The 18,801-nt window shown below is 41.9% G+C and overlaps 1 protein-coding gene across 1 annotated transcript in view; it reads right to left on the bottom strand.

Annotated features, from left to right (window-relative positions):
• Positions 1 to 18,801, bottom strand: part of exoc4 (exocyst complex component 4) — a 93,247-nt gene that overhangs the window by 6,138 nt on the left and 68,308 nt on the right. The window contains exons 16-19 of the mRNA XM_079335176.1: positions 17,980 to 18,158; positions 8,913 to 9,057; positions 6,718 to 6,896; positions 6,423 to 6,582 (exon numbers count right to left, since the gene is read on the bottom strand). Of these exons, the coding sequence (XP_079191302.1) occupies positions 6,423 to 6,582; positions 6,718 to 6,896; positions 8,913 to 9,057; positions 17,980 to 18,158 (663 nt within the window). The remainder of the gene's footprint in view (positions 1 to 6,422; positions 6,583 to 6,717; positions 6,897 to 8,912; positions 9,058 to 17,979; positions 18,159 to 18,801) is intronic.

The following is an 18,801-nucleotide window of genomic DNA, read 5'->3' as shown; positions in this document are numbered from 1 at the left end:
CTTTTAAGTCTTCTTTATGGCGCACACGCATCCCCCCCCCGCCCCCCCCCCCCCCACACACACTCACTTGACAAATATCCACCTGCTTCCAGCAGAAGGAGTCCCATCTATAAGAGCGCTGCTTTAGTAATCAGCTTGCGTTTTTGTGCATCACTATGCCTCCATGGTGTGCTTTCTATTAAATTTTAATTAGCCGCCCCCCCTCCCTTTCCCTGCATACAAAGAATATTAAGAAAATTTATGATGTGTGGCCGCCGCACAGGACAGACTGATGTATACGTCAATGGTTTGAGAGAGAAAAACAGGGAGGATAAAGAGGGATGAAGAAGACAAAGACGAGTGAGAGAAAGGCAGGAATCAGCACAATTTGTACCCCCCTAATTTCCAGCGTGTACAATATTAAGGCCATTATGGGCTGCCTCCGTCAGCTTGTTTGGAAGAACATATTAATTGGTGATGGGGGAGATGATGTGAGGACGGAGAAGGAGGAGGATGAGAGACCTCTCCATCAGCCAGAACCAAGACTTGTTGCTGCAGTAACAGAAACCACGGCTGCAGAAACCAACAACAAGGCTTGAGAATGACCTCCTCTTGTAATCACTTACTTTAAATCTGTTTGCTGCCTTACTCTTCATTTTTTGACACCTTAATGCAGTGTTTTTCAAAAGCGGGCCCCAAGGTGGACCTGATCAAACATTTAAGTGTGGACGAGTAGTAGTACTTGTTTGGAAAATAATTTCACTCAGGCTTCGGGCCGCGTGGCGCGTGAAGCTCAGACGTTGAAAACCTCCTTTTACCTGTTACCCTCGACGTGATCGCTCGTTTTAAAAGTCAGCATAAACGATCAATTGGTACAGGTGGTGTCATGAAACTGGAAGTTTTTATGTGTTTTGTTTTTTTTAACAGCCAACCGTGTGAACATTAAGAGCATTGTCTGGTAAACAAGTAGCATTTATGGCTTTTTAATGAAGTCCTATAATCTGGTGAACACAGCATCACAGGATGCACTCGGACACTAAATTGAGTTTATGAGCTGTAAGCCACTCAGTAGAGGGAGCTCACATTTGGTTATTTCAGTTACACATGTAAATAGTGCTTTCAATGTAGTTTTAGCCTGTGCTTACCTTTGCCTATTTTTTAAACTCGGTCCGTAGAACAGTATGTCCCCCCTCCCATTTCTCCCTCGCTCTCCCTCCCACTCTGTGCAATTGTCTCTCCTCTAGTAATGAGGAAAGGTCTGCAGAGACACTGAGAGGAAAGCTTCATCAGCAAAGACCGGCCCTATCATGCTGCGCCAAGCACAACAAACGCACACATACACACTCTCGCTGGCTTCATCAGCAAAGACCAGAGTCATCATGCACATGCTGTATATAAACATGCACTCTCACACACACACACACACACACACACACACACACACACACACACACACACACACACACACACACACACACACACACACACACACACACACACACACACACACACACACACACACACACACACACACACACACACACACACACACACACACACACACACACACACACACACACACACAGTAAGAATAGACAGGCTTCATCAGTAAAGATCAGTCTCATCATACTGCATCTTGCGTATCTGGGGGGGGGGAGCAGGGAGGGGCTGGAAGAAGAAGTGAGAAAAACAATTCAGCAGAGGCGATGCAGGTGGTTATTCGGCAACAAACAAAAACAAACGAGAGAGAGAGAGAGAGAGAGAGAGAGAGAGAGAAAATTGGAGAAAGGGGGACTGAGAGGGGAGGTAGAGAGATAAAGAGAGAGACATAAGGTGACAGGAAGGGAGACAGAAGCCGAATGAAGTGACAGTGTACTGAAGCCAGACCTAAATACAAACAGTTTTATCTGTTGACTCCCACTACCTCCTGACACGGCCGTCAACTGTACTTATTACCACATCCTCCGCAGACACACCAGCCTGTCACCTCCACGCACGCACACACACATACATAAAAACACACACACTCTCACATACATAAACACACACAAAGCCGGTTTATGCGCATACAGTGTAGAGAGGCTCGCAGAGAGCTGGGGCACAGGCTGGGGCGGGACACTATGCAGTACACAAGGCTCCTGTACAATTCACACATGTACGCCCGCGCACTCGAGTCGTTTCCAGCAGCAGACAGTCGGGTGCAACGGGCTGAACTCTGGGGCATCTGAACAGCGAGCTTGTCAGACGACTGTTTAGCCTAGCTACGAGCTAAGGGAGCTCGCAAGTTAGCTAGTTGTTATGACAGCGCTGCAACCTGCCTACACGGGTCAGCGGTCAGCTCCCAGCTCCACCGCTTGTGTGTTTGTGTGAGTGTGTATGTGTGTGTGTTTTTTGAGTCTATTATGTCTGTGTGTGTTTTCTGTGCGTGTGTCTGGACAACAATAACTAAAATGGCCAACATATTACACAAACAAACACACATTTATTTATGTTTACACTGTGCAGAAGACGTGTGGGGCCTGAAGTTTTTGAAGGACTCGTGTCTTTCTGTGGAAAAAAAGTTATTTTTCTAATGATTCAAACACAAACAGTAGTGATGGTTCAATGCACTGATAGTAATCGGTTAAATGTCAATGTCAATGACAAACTAATGCTTGCAAAAGGTTCCTAGGTATGTATTGAAAGTGCATCAACCGGCTGTGGAAGAATACGGACGCCATTTTGGCTGCATTTGGAGCGGAAGTGGTTTGATGCATATTCGGGACAATAGGGGTCAAAGGGGTAAGACACATAATTAAGAAAAAACTGTGCAAAAAAAACCCCTGGGCTTTTAAGTATCTCGTTTATGTCGCTGTGCAGTAAACAATATGTGCTAAGATTTCATATCTCATTAAGAGCTATTCAATTTTTTATTCCTTATTTAAGGTTGCTAAATCGCTTGTCAAGCAAAAAAACGCCTGAAACAGTGAAGTAGACTGTTGCCAGGCAACAATAAGTTTTTTCCCCCCAAAGTTTTATTGTTTTTTTTTTTTTTTTTTACTTTAGAGCTATTGTGCCTTCTGGTCCTTCCGAGATAAAAAGCCTTGACAACAAAATCACCTTTATCTCATCTCTGCATCTGTCAAGAAATCAACATAAACAAAGAGACAGAGCGAGATGGACACGAGGGACCACGAGGGGAGATCAATGGAGTGACAAGGTTGCGGATGCTGTCAATACACGCATGCATGCGTGCGCACACACAGTACAAACAGATGTGATATTGCACCGACACAGTTCTGTAGAAAAGGGCAGAGCCACTAAACTGTTTCTGAGCAGATGGTCTGTGTGGGTCCACTTGTGTGTCAGTGTTTAGGTGTGTGTGTGTTTGACCTTGACCCACAGGCTGATACTGCTGCCAAACTCCTGACTGAGAGACAAGAGACTGCCATAGGACCTTGTCATACACACACACACACACACACAACACACACACACACACACATATCTGCATTTTAACACCCTGTACAAACTTGAAAATGGAGATACTGTAAAGTCTATCCTGGGTTTATACTGTATGCAAACATGGTTTCAGCCACAAGGTGGCAGTGTTTGCACATTGTTCTTCCAAATGTCTGAGACAGAGGGGAGTGAGTGTGTATGAGCCCTGCACTGCTGGTGACCGGGCCTCTCCTTAGTTTTAACTCAGATCAGTGGTTATTACTGTGCTCTTGTTCAGGTCTCTTTCAACTCTCCTTTTCCCATAAAAGCACAGAGAAGCAGAAAAACAGGCAATACACCGCCTTAAACACTCCCACAAGCACACACGCTGGAGCATAAAAACACATGGGTAGACGAGCAAGCATCTGCAGCGTTTCTCTAACGCAGGCTTCCTGCTGGGATCATTTCCTTTTCTCATTTCTCTCTGCTTTACATGCAGGTGGTAATAACATACTAATGAATATTCTGCTTTGAGTCCCTCTTTCTCAGACTGCTTTTCAAAGGCTGATGGTGGTGAAGAAGTGTGATGTTTCATCATCCATATTAGGGATGGAAATCGCACAGCAAATAGCGATAGGATATGAAAGGAAAGGATCCGATACAACAAGATCTGATATGATGATGATGATACCTGATTTCCAAACAGTGATGCTACTGTATTTGAAGTGTTTAATCATACATCCTGATGCCTGGTTAGTTGAAGAATACACTAAGCTTCCATGATGTCATAAGAACCACCGTAAGGAGTTATGGAGTAGTAACAGGGTAATCTGTTTAGAGTACAATATGTTGAAATCAATAATTGGCACCATTGATTGGATATTACTTATCACATAAGTCAGGACAACAACATATTTCTGCATTGATACTTTATCCCATTGTTAATTAAGGCTCTCATTTCAGAAGGTTTTTTATACGTATGTACGCCAGATGGATATACAGCTCAACTCTTTAAGCCCTGCACAAACAAATGTTGATTTCAAAAGTCTGATGCCTAAGTTCTAAGTTCCTGTGTGTGTGTGTCTCTATGTGTGTGTGTGTGTGTGTGTGTGTGTGTGTGTGTGTGTGTGTGTGTGTGTGTGTGTGTGTGTGTGTGTGTGTGTGTGTGTGTGTGTGTGTGTGTGTGTGTGTGTGTGTGTGTGTGAGTTTGCAGGAGATTGTGTGTCATCAAACCAGAGGCTGGCCAATCCAGAAAACCATGAATTTGTAAACAATGCGCTCCACAATTCCCAATCAACGACCCTCGCCTCGTAATAAGAGCAAGTGGGAGAACCGGAGGCCATCACTGGCTTTTCTCCATAATCAAAGCAGACAGAGGGTAGACATAACATGCTAATCAATGGTCTTCTACATCCAGTACAGTCCAGGTCATTTCAGTATACTTGTGTTGTTTGTTTTCCTGGATAGAAACTTGGCATGCCGTAGCAGCATAATACAAATGTCCTCACACAGACTGCAGCACATGGACGCCCATTCATTTAAACACATGACACACTCATAATGAATCCAGGAGCCGTGAAAAGAAGCTAATTAACCCGGCAGCACGACATGCAAACATTGAAGACCTGAGTAAACACTCCTTCTTTTTTTTTTTTTATCAACAAATATTGAGATAGAGAGTGTTGAGACAGGTGTGTTACAATAGAAAGTTGATGCTGCTGTGAAGATAAAGACAAGGAGATCGAATCAGTCTGTGTGTGGTTCTCAAAACTTACTATTTAAACTAAAAACAACATCAGCTCATACAAACTCAACAAACATTTCATGGCAAAACTTGAATGTTTTTACAATTGTTTTTTTCCCCCACTAGAGGAAGTGTTCCAACTCCAACACTTCATATTGTAAATAAATACAGGGAAAAGAAAACAATTCAGGAAACAGAAAGATAATAGTGGCTGAAAAAGAAGTGTTAAAAATGGCAAATGAAGCTGTTTTCTTCTCTTTACTTTATTTAGGTCTCATTATATTTCCCATCTACTTTTCCATATTCTTGTCTTTACTCTGTTGGATCCATGTTCCACCCTTACTCTCTTCTTACAGCCAATTCTTTGCCTCCCCCAGTGAAACACATCTTTGCCATGACTTCCTTTTACTTCGTTTTTCAATATTCCTCACCCTAAGCTCTCCCTTCTTCCCCCATCTTTTCCATCACTTTTCCTCAGGCACACCCTCTCCTGCCGAGGACACAAACTCGGGGAAAAAAAATAACAAAACATCACATGAATACTATGAATCACCTGTCTCTTTCTGTCGTCTCCTCTCTTGCTCCCACCTTCTGCCTTTCGATTTCACAAAGATATTTGAGCGCTGATTTCCCCTATGCCTGTCAGGGCTGTACTGCGCCGGGCAACAGCAGGTAGACTCACAAAATATCAATGCATGAATAAGAAACAAACACCAACAAGCGTGCACACCGACACACAGCGTGGATGACAATCTGTTTGACCATCTGCCTGCTGCGTGCATCGACATAGTTGATGTCTGAACTTGAGGACAATGTGCAGTTTGTCTGTTCATGTTTGTAGTTTGGATGGACCATTATCAAATTATCAATTTAGGTTAAAAAAAAAAAACATGCATGAGGTCAAAAGTACTCTCTCAATACTCTTCATTTGATTGTATATGTAGGTATTATGTAGAATATTACCCTGATTAGCTCAATGATCAGACTGATTATAAATTTGTTAATGTTAAGGAGACACATGTTATGGGAGGCTTTATCACCATGGCAACAGTGCAAATAGGGGGAAATAACAAGCATTTTAAAGAGGACAATGGCTGAACAATTTAGAGACACTGACTATCTGCAAAATTAATCCTTCATTAGCTTCTTCAGCCCAAGGTTTTTTTTTGTTTGTTTGTTTTTTACAAACCCCAACTGCTGGAAGTTCCTGATCCATGTGCAGTGCACAAAAAAAAAGGAAATTGAAAAAAGGAAATTGGACAGTGATTTTTTTTTTCACCTGGCGAAGTCGAGGTCAGCCTCCCTGGACATGGTGATGTTGGTCAGGTTCTGCTGGAGGACAAAGATATTCCTGCACATCTTCTTGATGCCAGACTCGCTGATCCTCTTGAAATACTGGGCCCCGTTGATGAGGATACAGGAGATGAGATGACCCAGACCTAGGAGGAAGAAGAAGAGAGAAAAATGATTTTCAAAACAGAACAAAGAACAGGAAAAAAAAGAAAAGAAAAAAACAAACAAACAGAAAATGGTCATGAAAGTCTGCATTTCTCAAGCTACAGCTCCATTCTGACCTTCAAAAATGTACTGGAACTTGTGCTGCTGCAGGGCGGCCCCCATCGCCTCCTCTATTGCTGAGATGTCCTTGTTCAGTTTGACCACCAGGGGGTCATAGTCCATGCTCTCCACATTAGCCACAATGGCATAATTTCCTTGCTTAGTCAGGGGGATCAGGTAATGGAAACAATGCACCCTGGATATGACAAGGGAGGAAAGCAAAAAAAGAGGAAATGTACAAACTGAAATGTTTGCTTCTTCATTTTAGGTCTAAACTTAAACCTCACATTTCTTCAGTAATGCTTCAAAAATAGCACAGATCATCCTGCACACACTGTTTACATCTGAAATCAACAACATGTTCAGAGAGTTTCAACACCTTGCAGGTTTTAGACAAACCAAAGACAAAAAGGAGAATAGATTTGAGCTGCATTATTCTCTGTTCGAAGGTGGACTCCAGGTGTTCCCGAGTATTCTTACTTATGCAGATACAGTACTTACTTTAACACCTGTAATTTAAGCAGAAATCATTATGTTCAGAGTACTCTGAACAGTCCCACTTATTAAGCTACCTTGACACCACTGCTGAGTGCTATTCAGGCAATGATGACAAGGGCAACCTGTACAGCGCAGCGCTAAATAGACTGTAAAACTCTTTAGAGGTATGAAACACCTCGAAAGAATGTGTAGCAAGTTGACTGCTTGGATCCAAGAATAAAAAGGCCTTGAATTGGTGTAGATGTTTGAAAAAAGCTTCCTTCATGTGTTTTAGGATGTTCTGGTATTGGTTCTGTCAGAAAGTTGTATTTGAGGGAAGCTTGAATTAAGATATGTTCCAAACACAGGTTTGTGCTCATGGTAAGCCAGCTGCCCTAATTAAATTGTACCAGTAACTCACAGTTGTAAATGTTCATGTTCAAATCCAATTTGTTATGCACTTTAATCTACCATTTGTTGAACTGTAATATGAAAATAACTATTATCTCTAGAGTTAATTATCTTAATCTAGTTTGTTTTGGTTATGGTACCATGTTTTACTACTGGTCACATTCTCCTGGGGGCTTTAATGGGTAGAGAAGGTGAAGATTAAGACCTTCTTTATTATTGTCCATCACCTATATTTTCATCCAAGGTCCTCTGATTCCACTGAGGGCTCGTTTTGGACAAGACCACAGGCTCGAATACTTTTATAGTTTCATCATCACAGTGCACTGAGCAGAAAGGTATAAGATACGATTAGGTCAAATATACAGCAGAATGTATGAAAGGATATGGGTGAACTTCTCCTCCCCCTCAGGCAAAGCCAACAACTAAACCACATTTCAACCCATGGATCCATCCTCTCACTCTCTATTCAATCATTTCTAGCATTTAGCAACTCTATCTCCCATCTCTTCCTCCCACCCTCTACTCCCGCTCTCTTCCTCATGGCTTCATTTAGCTGGTACCACTATCAGGGGAAATTTGCTAGATGGGGAGAGTCAATGGTGTGTGGCATATAGCTAGACATCAGCCTCAGGGAGGGTTTTCTACCAAAATCATAAACAATATTGCATAAGCTACACAACAGTCCACGGGGAAATGGTGCTACATGGAGGGATGGAAAGGGGGGATGATGGAGGACTATTAGTGCTTCAGAGGGGGAGAAAGTATATGGTGTGGTAAATTAAGTTAGATATTGACGTTCAAAACACATACACAAGACGTGCTGTGAATTCCTGAACTTGCGCATTAAGGGCATAAGTGTTATGCCACTGGTAATTTTTGTCCGTGTGATTTAATGACATTTCCTGAAGGCGTGTGTGGTAGAGTCATGGTAGCTGGGTCTTAAATGATTTAAAGTCGTCCTTTAACAAGCTGTGTTTCATTCAGCTGGGGAGGTGAAACAAGTGAAATATGCCAACAGTGTGTGGTGACCTAAAACGACTTGCAGAAGCATAAACCTTACCTACCATCTGGCGTATATATATTTTTTATTATTATTAATTACTTTTATTTGTAAAGGGACCTTGTACAATATGAAACATAAATGCCATTTGATGTATTACACTGTAGATACATAGTGGGGAAACATAGGTGGGAAACTTTTTACTTAATCTTTTCCTCAAATAGTTCGATCGGATAATTTGCAATAAAATCATATAAAACACTTGTTTTCTTTTTCATTTATGTTAATTGTGCAAAGTGATGCGACTTCCTCTTCCTTGCATACCGGACTTCCAGGTGCAGCACCAGGAGGCAGCGGTCTGCAATGTCCTGGAAACCTCTGGACAGGTCATTTAGCGTTTGGAGAATCTGTTTCCTGCTGCGCTCGCTCTCGCCGACCACCTGGCTGTCTGCTGAGCATGGAGACACATCTGGATGGACAGGAAGACAAACAAAGACATCATTAACAAACAAAATGTGCTCCAACAGTGGCAGCAGTACTGATTCAAAGGAACATCCTTGAACTAGAGCAAGCAGAGGCTGCTTGAAACTCTGCTAAATCTCCCCACCTGTTCAAGAGGTGCTGCTATTTAGATGACCCCGATCACTTTCTATTACTGTGACCTGCTCAAACTCATTGTGGTATGTATGCATATATGCTGACATAATTAGGTCTTAAAAATGACACCAGCTCTTAAAGTGTATACAAGAGTAAACCATTAGTTCACACTCTGACTTCCTGAGTCCTTCAGCGCGTACTTGTACTTTCTTTTCGCCACTTATGCTGAGACAGCAGGAGCATGTGTCAGTGCACCGCATTGTACACCACACAAAGACCAACGTGTGAGTGTGTGGGTGTGTGTGTGTGTGTGTGTGAGTGAAAAAAGAGAAGGAGAGGGCGAGGGAGCATGGGAGCATGATGAGTGTATATAAATTCAGCCGGGTGTAGATCAATGGCCATAAATTAGCAAGGGGAGGAAAGGGAGAGAAATTGGCCCCGTCACTCATATGTAAGTCTTTTTGGTCAATGAGGCGAGAGCGTGCGTGTGTGTGTGTGTGTGCGTGTGTGTCGTGTGTGCGTGTGTGTACAAAGCGTGACTGTTGAGCAGGAGAATGCAGGGGTCCACGATCGATGTGCCGCAGTCATAGCCAGCTCCCCAGTTACTCTTCTTGCCCTTCCGAAGGTCACACACACACAAACGTACGCGCACACACTAACACAGCTAACGGACTGAGTGTCATCAATTGTAAACCAAGGCCAAGATAATCTGTTGATGTGTCCTCCCTGTAAGACTGATACTTTTGACTGATATCCACTGAAACATAAAAAACAACTTTACTCAAGAGTAGTTGGTTTCATCACCGGATAAAAGTCCAACCAAGAACTTGGAACATGTCATTTATTCCAAATACTTTTCATTTTAGATTGTTTTCATTTAGCTTTCAAAGTTATCTGATCATGGTAAAGTTTTTTGCTGGATAAGTTTTAAATGTATTAAAGCTGACTGAAAACACTGACCGCTGTGGGAAACCAGAGCCAATGGATATTCAAAATGCAAAGAGTACAGAGCAGGCGAAGAACCTTTCCGTGACATTAAGATGTTGTGATGTCATGAAATATGAAGACATTACTGTAACATTTAAAGGTAAAATCAATAAATTAACCATAAAGGGTTGGTCAAATAGTGATTAGAATCTTTTTTGAAAGAGCTCAAGTTTTGTGGTTGGAGACGTCACATTCCAGATCCACAAAAAGTGCAAACATAGTGTTTTTTTTAGGTTGTGAACATGATTATGAGAGCTTTCCTGGTTGGATATATAAAAGCAGGAAAGGCTGATAACAGCATCAGATATATGATAAAGGATAGAATCATCTGGAACATATTGTATTTAATGGCGGTTGTTTTATGTTTCCAGGCGGCTCATGGTCGTTGTCACAGTCTTTCTTGGGTTTTTAAAAGTTGACACCTCTGCATGTCCTCCACATTTAAACCTTTTGTCCTTTCATACATTGTAACGCTTCATCGTGCAAATGTTAGCACAGTGAGTATCTGCTGGTGAATATGGGCTTCTGCAACTTTACTTGACAGTTACTTTAAATGAACCTCTGATAAGATGATGGACAATTGGCTTAAACCAACAGAAGTGAGGTGTGTGCCATGACCATCCAATCAGCAAAGCAAACACCCCTCGGGCGTCTGTCGTGACAAGAGTGTGACAGCTTGTCCTATGGGCCGTGTGTCTGACATACGTGCACAGAGATAAAGGAGCTGGAGTTGTTTTTCTTCATAAAGATTGTGCATGTGATGTGTGCGGTACCTGTATGAAGTGCAGCATGTATGAACTCACTTGCTAATGAACTGTCTTCTTGAGTAATCCTCTTGATAATGTGTGGGAGGACAGCGCAGTGCAGAGTCATCTGCAGCAGGCGGTTTCTATTGTAACAAGGCGCTTCAATTCAAGACTTTGGTTTCAATCAAACAAGGACCAGACACACCTCTGACTCACATCTTAATATGTTATCAAATGTCTTAGTGCGAGTGGAAACCATTTACAAAAGCTAAGCATGATCAAAAAGCTGTCGTTTCTCCCGTCTTGCGGGACTAGACTTTAAAATAATGGGTTGCGTCATGCCCAAAGGAGATTCTTCATGGATGTTTGATTTCTAATCTCAAACATGCACATGCTTCATGTTGTGTTTAAAAGAATGGTGACTCAATCGTGACAGGATACTATCAAGAAGATTTTGGGTGCTGAAGGGGGTAAAGTAAAGTCTCCTGGGACTTTGTAGGCTCTACAACATGATGACAGCATGTGAGCGACTCTGAACGTGACATCACAGGAACATGGCCGCCGTGCGAATATGGTCAATGAAACAAATTATCACAGTCCAAAATCTGGATGTGAAACTTTAATGGAGACATGGTTAAAAAAATCTGCAGCTATGTTTGGTGACAGTGTATCTTTGTGTTTTTGATGTTTGCTGTGGCATGGCAAAATCAATTTTCACATCTCCTCTTTTTCTCTCCCTGATTGCTACTGAGGTGTTGCATGGAAAAAAAATCAAACCTTTATTGACAAAAACATCAAACTTTCAAAACTTTTATATTTAGAGAAAATCTGGTAACATCATTAAGAGGCCTCACTCAGATACCTTGGTCTTGTTTTCCTAAAGTGCATTTAGGTATAAAATGGGCTTTGAGCTCCTTCAGTCTAAACATGGCTGAACTCAACACATTAAATCGAACGTGTTCTAAAGTTGGTGTGGATTCTTAAGAATAACTCAATCAGCAGTCATCATTACTTCTGCACAAAATCTATACTATTCCAACAGTAGGCCTCCTCTCCAGCAGCTCAAAACCTTGAATGCCTTGGATTAGATCTTTAGATCGGTGATATCAATATTAATCCAGCTAAATGAGCCGCAGGCACAACAAACAAGATCGCTCTGAACAAAAAGAAATCCACAATGATTTCTCAAGGGAGCGGAGCATAATGACATTAATTGACTTCATTTGATTGTGTTTAGAGGATGCTGTTTATTCATCCTGGTCACCGTATCAGTTCATTAGTAGACACAGAACGAAGAACTGATACACAATACTGCCATTGAAACTGAAAGACACAATAACAAGGGACTTTGCAATTAGGCCGAGGAACCTCGCGTTGATTAGACGATACTATTGTTGTTCTTTTTTTATGCAGGGAAGGAATGTTAGCAACATTAGCATGTGCTGGATGCATTACTATAGAAACATACAGTGGCTCTCACACCTGTAGCTCGACTCTTTGTTCCATTCGGATGATTACAAAAAAGTTTTGTCTTTTCCCCTTTTTTCATTTTGTGATCACGTTGAGATAGGGCTCAACTGTTTGGTCCCGGGAGTACAAAAATCTCATGATTAAAAGCCGAGTGCTGTCATAAGGGGTCGAGGCCACCTCATCTAGGCTATCATGGCTCGCTTGTTTGGTTCTGCAACAGAGAGCGGTTACTGTATTCACAAATGTCCAGTCAACCCGGGCCAGCCTGATTCAAAAGAACTTCTCTGAACAATTAAACTGAAGTTAGGTACTGTGTCTCTGACCTTCACCTATTCTGTGGTTATGCAGCCTGTAGGACTGTTATCATACTGATTGCGTCTTTGTGCGTCTGTGTGCAAACAGGTGAGCGTGTGAGAGTGACTTGATGGCTTCTGTTTCCTCTCATGTGCATTACAGAAAGGGGGATCGCTGTGTCACACACTACTGGGTGTCTCTCCAGGGGTCGTCCATGAAACACAAACACACAAAAAAGCCACACATGGATTCCTTCTTTGATGATGCGGGGGAGGTGTCGCAGCATGGGGCGCGCCATTACAGTCAGAGACAGACGAGGGAAAGGAGACGACTCATTGGTTCTGACTGACAACTTTCTTTTTACTTGCTCTCTCTTTTTCTCTCTCTCTGCTGATTAAATCTGAGGAAATGTATGTGCTTGTATCTTTTCTGCATTCATGTGTAGGCGCACATATATACGCGTGTGCCGTTTTTTTTTTTGGGCATGTGTTTATGCGTTGAGCTTATCCAATTATTTTCGAATCCTATCGTAGAGAAACGTCTGTTGCTTGCCATCTGTGAAAGATGAGGGTGGCAGACATTAAGGGAGAAGATCAGCGATGGAATCCACATTTTTACTCTCATAAAGCCCGCACATGCACATCATGTGAACAGAACACAACAAATACAGAACTCACTTTCTCCTTTTTTGACCCGTCTGACATTACTGGTGCAAACAATGCACCGGAGTAAAAGAAAACAACGTTTGACATTTTCTGCTTTTCGCCTTCACAAACACAATTTGGACTCAAATCAGGATATTTGTTTAAAACGTACAACATGTCCTACCCTTTAAAAGACAGATGAAGAGAAAATGGAGAAAGATAAGCACAGGACAGTGTCCTGCAGCAAGAAGAAGAAGAAGAAGAAGAAGAAGAAGAAGAAGAAGAAGAAGAAGAAGAAGAGGGAGGTAACAAAAAAACTGTGGATGAGAGTGGAATGTTATCTGAAGAGACTAAATTGCTTCATGCTGCCTTATGAGAGAAAATCAAAACATGATCGCAATTTACTCGAAATAAAACCCACATGCAAGAAACTAAAGACAATATTTCAACTCCTGCAAAAAGAAATTCAATCTCCCATGGCAACCAGTCTCCCAGGCCTGTGCCGTGAATACAAAACGTACTCTTAGGCAAGTTGCCTTGTTAAATGGAGAAAACAATCACTGTTCAAGGTTAAAAAAATAAGTCTGGTCTATAAACCCCCCCACATGCACGGAGCAACAGCTGCAGAGAGAAGGAGCGTATTCCCGAAAGAGGAGAGTGCATAGCTGTTGTCCAGGAAGCCTGCAGCATGGACAGAAGGCCTGTTTCTGTGAACGAGCGATGGTGAGCCTTTCCACATTGATATAAGCAGCAACAAGTCTGCAGGAGAAAAATATGATGCGCATGATCTCTGGCTTAAAAGTCTGTTTTCACTGTGCAAAGTTCGAACAAGGCTGCAGGACACACTGGTAAATATTATTAAAAGTGACAAACTCATACACTGCAGTCAACAAACTAAATAAAACGTCTGTCACGCTGTCAGTGCCCCTCAGGCGTCCGTGTGTGTGTGTGTGTGTGTGTGTGTGTGTGTGTGTGTGTTGTCGGGTAAATATTGTCAAAGTGGATTGCAAGTCCAGTGCTGCAGCCAGATGGGCGATAAGACCCTTTCTGCAGCCACCTTCACGGCCAATCACCATCAGTGGTCGAGCTGCACAAACAAGCGCAGCGCCACACATGCATCAGACACGCGCTGAGAGAAAGCACACAACTGCACTGTGCACTGACACCAAATCTGAATTAGGGAGCCAGCACCTTGAGGAGGCTGAATGGTCAAATATGCATGTTCATGTTTATACATAGCGATGTGTGTATCTACACGGCAAACAGGGTTCAATCACACTTGAAGGAGATGAAAAAAAAAAGTCCACCGCAGAGATCTGCAAGGCACAGAGAGAATCTCCAAGAACCGTACCATTTGAAGAAAAGAGAATAGAATGTAGTTCAAAGGTGCAGAAGGAAGATCAAAAAAAGAAGGAATGAACTACCAAGACAGATACAAATTCAAAGAAAGAAGGAAAGAAAGAAAGAAGGAAAGAAAAAGAGGAAAGAAGGAAAGAAAGGAGGAAAGAGGGAAAGAAAGAAAGGAGGAAAGAAAGAAAGGAGGAAAGGAGGAAAGAAAGAAAGGAGGAAAGAAGGAAAGAAAGAAGGAAAGAAGGAAAGGAGGAAAGAAAGAAAGGAGGAAAGAAGGAAAGAAGGAAAGAAAGAAGGAAAGAAGGAAAGAAAGAAAGAAAAAGAGAAAAAGAGAAAGAAAGAAAGGGAGAAAGAAAGGGAGAAAGAAAGGGAGAAAGAAAGGGAGAAAGAAAGGGAGAAAGAAAGAAAGAAAGAAAGAAAGAAAGAAAGAAAGAAAGAGAAAGAAAGAAAGAGCAAAAAAAAAAAAAAGACAGAGTAAAATGAGTTGTTCATACCTGACTGCTTCTGTAATATAAAATCCAATTTAGAGAGGCATAGACGTGAGGCGGGAGGGAGGAGGATGAGATAAGGTGGGGTCCTTTTCCCCTGCCGTACCCTTGTCCCATATAACGCGTACGTGCTTATGTACACACACGCACGTGCGCGCACACTCACCCTCATACCAACACACACGTAGTCCGTCATCAGCTCAGCAAACACTAAATAATGAACAATACGGAGGCTGTCCCGGCATGATAAGTGACTGCCCTATCCTTCCCATTAGTGCCAGCCGACAGAATTAATGATAATTATGTCACGTCTCTTCCTGTGCTTTTATTGAATTCTTATCTGCAAATAAACGAAGAAAGCCAGCGTCAGAGCACAAGGGGGAAAGGAAAGTTTGAAAAAGAGATAGTGACAGTCGAGTCCAAATGAGAATATCTGAAAAAGTCTCATTTAATTACTTTATGTCTGAAGAAAAGTGGCGATATGGAACCGCAAAGTAGTGCAAGTTCAATGAGCAATCAGAGGATTCAAGCTGGAGAGAGTTGTGACAAGAACTGATGACCGGTCTTTCTATCCCTCCAGGAGAAAGGTGCATCATTGACCAGCACTTTATTCTGCCTGAGGACTTTTTCCATTGAACTGTAAAAACAATAACTACAGATGCTAATGAAAGAGCTGCATGCAAAGGTCTTTAACAGTTTGATAACGAAAACTAAAAAGGTTCATTGGCCTCGGAGTGCAGTCCTGCCCGGATTGTTAAATTAACAAACACAACAACACTCTGACACTGGAGCTTAGCCCAAGAAAAAGGAATTTTCAAGAGCATCATTGGGTCACGACAGGTAATGTACCTCATAAAGCTCCAGATAAATTCAGCTGATAACATTCAGAGACATAAGTTTAATGGGGGGGGGGCTGACATTGTCAACCACCAAGAAATCAGTGGAAAGCTTTAGTTCACTAAACCAACCCTAAGAGTCATTAATGGGAGTTTAATGGCTCTTTGATTGCTATCATACGATGTTATTAAAAAGATATGAACTTCAAGGAGAACATTAGAATATATCCTCGAAACGTAATGAGATTAAACATGTCGTAGAAGTGATAATGAGGATTAAAACATTCGAGTAATGATAAAGTGATGAAGTAGCCCTCTGACTACGTGTTTGATAGACTCGTACACACCTCATTCTGATCAGTAATTAATGATACCAGCGTGGAAGGGGAGGGCAGGGAAAGCTTTTGAGGGTTGTTATGAGGCATCTGTGCACACACACTCACAAAGGCTGAGTATAATGTGTGTGTGTGTGTGTGTGTGTCTGTGTGTGTAAAGTGCTATTTGACAACTCCAGCAGAGGAGGTAATGAGTGCTTGATAACACACTTAAACAAGAACTTAATGAGGCACAGGTAGGAAAGTATTGCTACAAGAGAACAGCAGCTAAGGATGAGGAACCTTTACACACCTCTACCTGTGAGCCTCCATAAAGCCACCACGCAATGTCTGTAATCTGGAGAGGATTCTGATCAATAACGGTTTAATGATCTGAAAGAGAAGCTGCAGCACCTGCTGGCATACAATGCTCATAAAGTAATGTTGCTGTAAAGTGTCATAAAGCAGGATTCATGGAGTCACAGAGGCTTATCCAAAAGGTGCTTCCAACGTTGAAGCTTTAACGATCAATCACCATCCTCCGCTTTTTAGAGCTGACACGTTTCACACGAAAACATACAATTTTCTTTAATAGTAGCATTTTCTGAAAGCTTATTGGTATCCGCCAAACCAAATCACTGACGTAAAGGATAATCTATTTATTCTTGGATGAATGCAACGATCAAAGAAGCAGAATTTATGTGTCATTTTTTCCCCTCCAGTAAGCAGAGGTAACAGCAACAGATGTCTGGTACCAGTCGAAGGTGCGACATTTGTTGCGTGTGTCAGTCTTTGACAGGAAATGTCACCAAGCTTTTGTCGCATTCAATTTTATCAAGAGAACAAGTGAACTTTTTTTTTTTTTTTTTGTGGATTCGGACAAAAAAAAAAAAGAGCTGGTTAAATAGCAGCAAATACTCAGTGACAAGTCAAGTGTTAAAGCACACGCACATGCACACACACATTTCCTAATTACTATTTGGCTAGATCACTGGAATGGCCTCAGCCACATCGTTCTGTAAATCTCGATTTGGTGGAGGTTGTCTGTGTTTGTGTACGAGTGAGTGCTCTGTCAGGATTGTGAATCTATGGCTGTCATCTCGCTCTATGTGTTTATGTGCAAGAGCGCGGTCTGTCTGCTGTGTGGATCTATGGCGTCGATCTGGAGGTGGGGAATGGTGAGTGGCTGGAGGAGTGGGTCTGCGCACGGTGGATTGGTTCTCTGTCAGTATGACCAGCTTTTAAAGAGACGGGCTCTTTAACTGACAGCAGCAGCTTGATTCTGTCTTCAGCCTCCAAACGTTGTAATCATTTAAATCTGTGATTCAGTGTGTAGTTTATTTAAGAACTTGTTTCTATATTAATTAGCTTTAGAAGGGGACCACTTTTCCCCTCATTTCACTTTAAGTTAGAAGTAAGGTCCATGTTAATGTGTTTCGTCTTTCTTCAGATTGAGTTTAGGTTGTGAACATTTAAGCAGTCTGTTCTTCTATTGTACATCTAACTGGGTTAAACACCGCCTCCTATGACTCTCATGCACCCAAATGAACTCAGAAAACAGTCTAAAAAAAACCGCCTCTAAACATAAGACGATACTTCATGAATTGTACTGAATGCCGAACTGTTCCAACACCTCCCACACAAAATCCCGTTTCCCCTACTTACTGGAGGCCTGAGGCAGGTTGGCGAAGAACGTCTTGAGGCGCCCGGCGAGCCACTCCATGCTCTCGTGGAGGTTCGCCAGAGCCTTTAGGTCGCTGACGTCGCGGAGGATCTCATTCTGGGGGATTAACTTGTCTCCTAAATTCCCCGTCAGCACCTCTGACTCCTTGGCAAAAGCAGCCCTGTGTTACAAAGACAGAAAGTGACGTAAGAGTTGGATTTGTTAGAATGTATTATCGGCAAATAGTGTACTTTTCTTTTCAGCAAAACTGCTGTTAAAAGTGTTCGTAAAAAAAAAAAGAAAAGCTAATGACTCAGAGGCTAGTCTATTTAGGTGTCCTATAATCAGACTGCAGTATTAAGTTATCTGAGAGAAATTACAAGTTGTACTGATTGTTTTTTAATGTCTGATCTGCAGAGAATGTAAGTGGCTTATATAACTGCTAAAATGTTCAAAAGCTACAAAGTAATAGAGTGCTGGCTGAATTGTAGGAGTTTATTTATTCACAGCACTCTTCAAGTGCTCAATTGAAGTGGGATCAAATTCTGTAATAATCCAAGGCTTATGTGCAAAATGATGTGAGAGTGAAGAAAGGCACTGACGTTTGAAGTCGCAGAAAAAAACGTCTAAATCATGTAAAAGAAAAAAAAAAAAAAGGACACAGCTGAAGTAGGAAAGTGTAGATAATTAGATGTATAAATCAGACAGATAGAGATAAGTGAGGATGAAAAGTGGAAGAAAAAAAAAAGTTAAGACACTTTGTGGTCAAACTGCAAACAATCTGTGCGAGAGAAAAACAGATCATTTATAACAGAAGGCCGAGA

This window comes from Symphodus melops (genome assembly GCF_947650265.1).
Source record: "Symphodus melops genome assembly, chromosome: 22".
NCBI classification, from domain to species: domain Eukaryota; kingdom Metazoa; phylum Chordata; class Actinopteri; order Labriformes; family Labridae; genus Symphodus; species Symphodus melops.
Note: the sequence above shows the minus strand (reverse complement) of the source record. Positions and strands in the feature narration are given on the sequence as shown.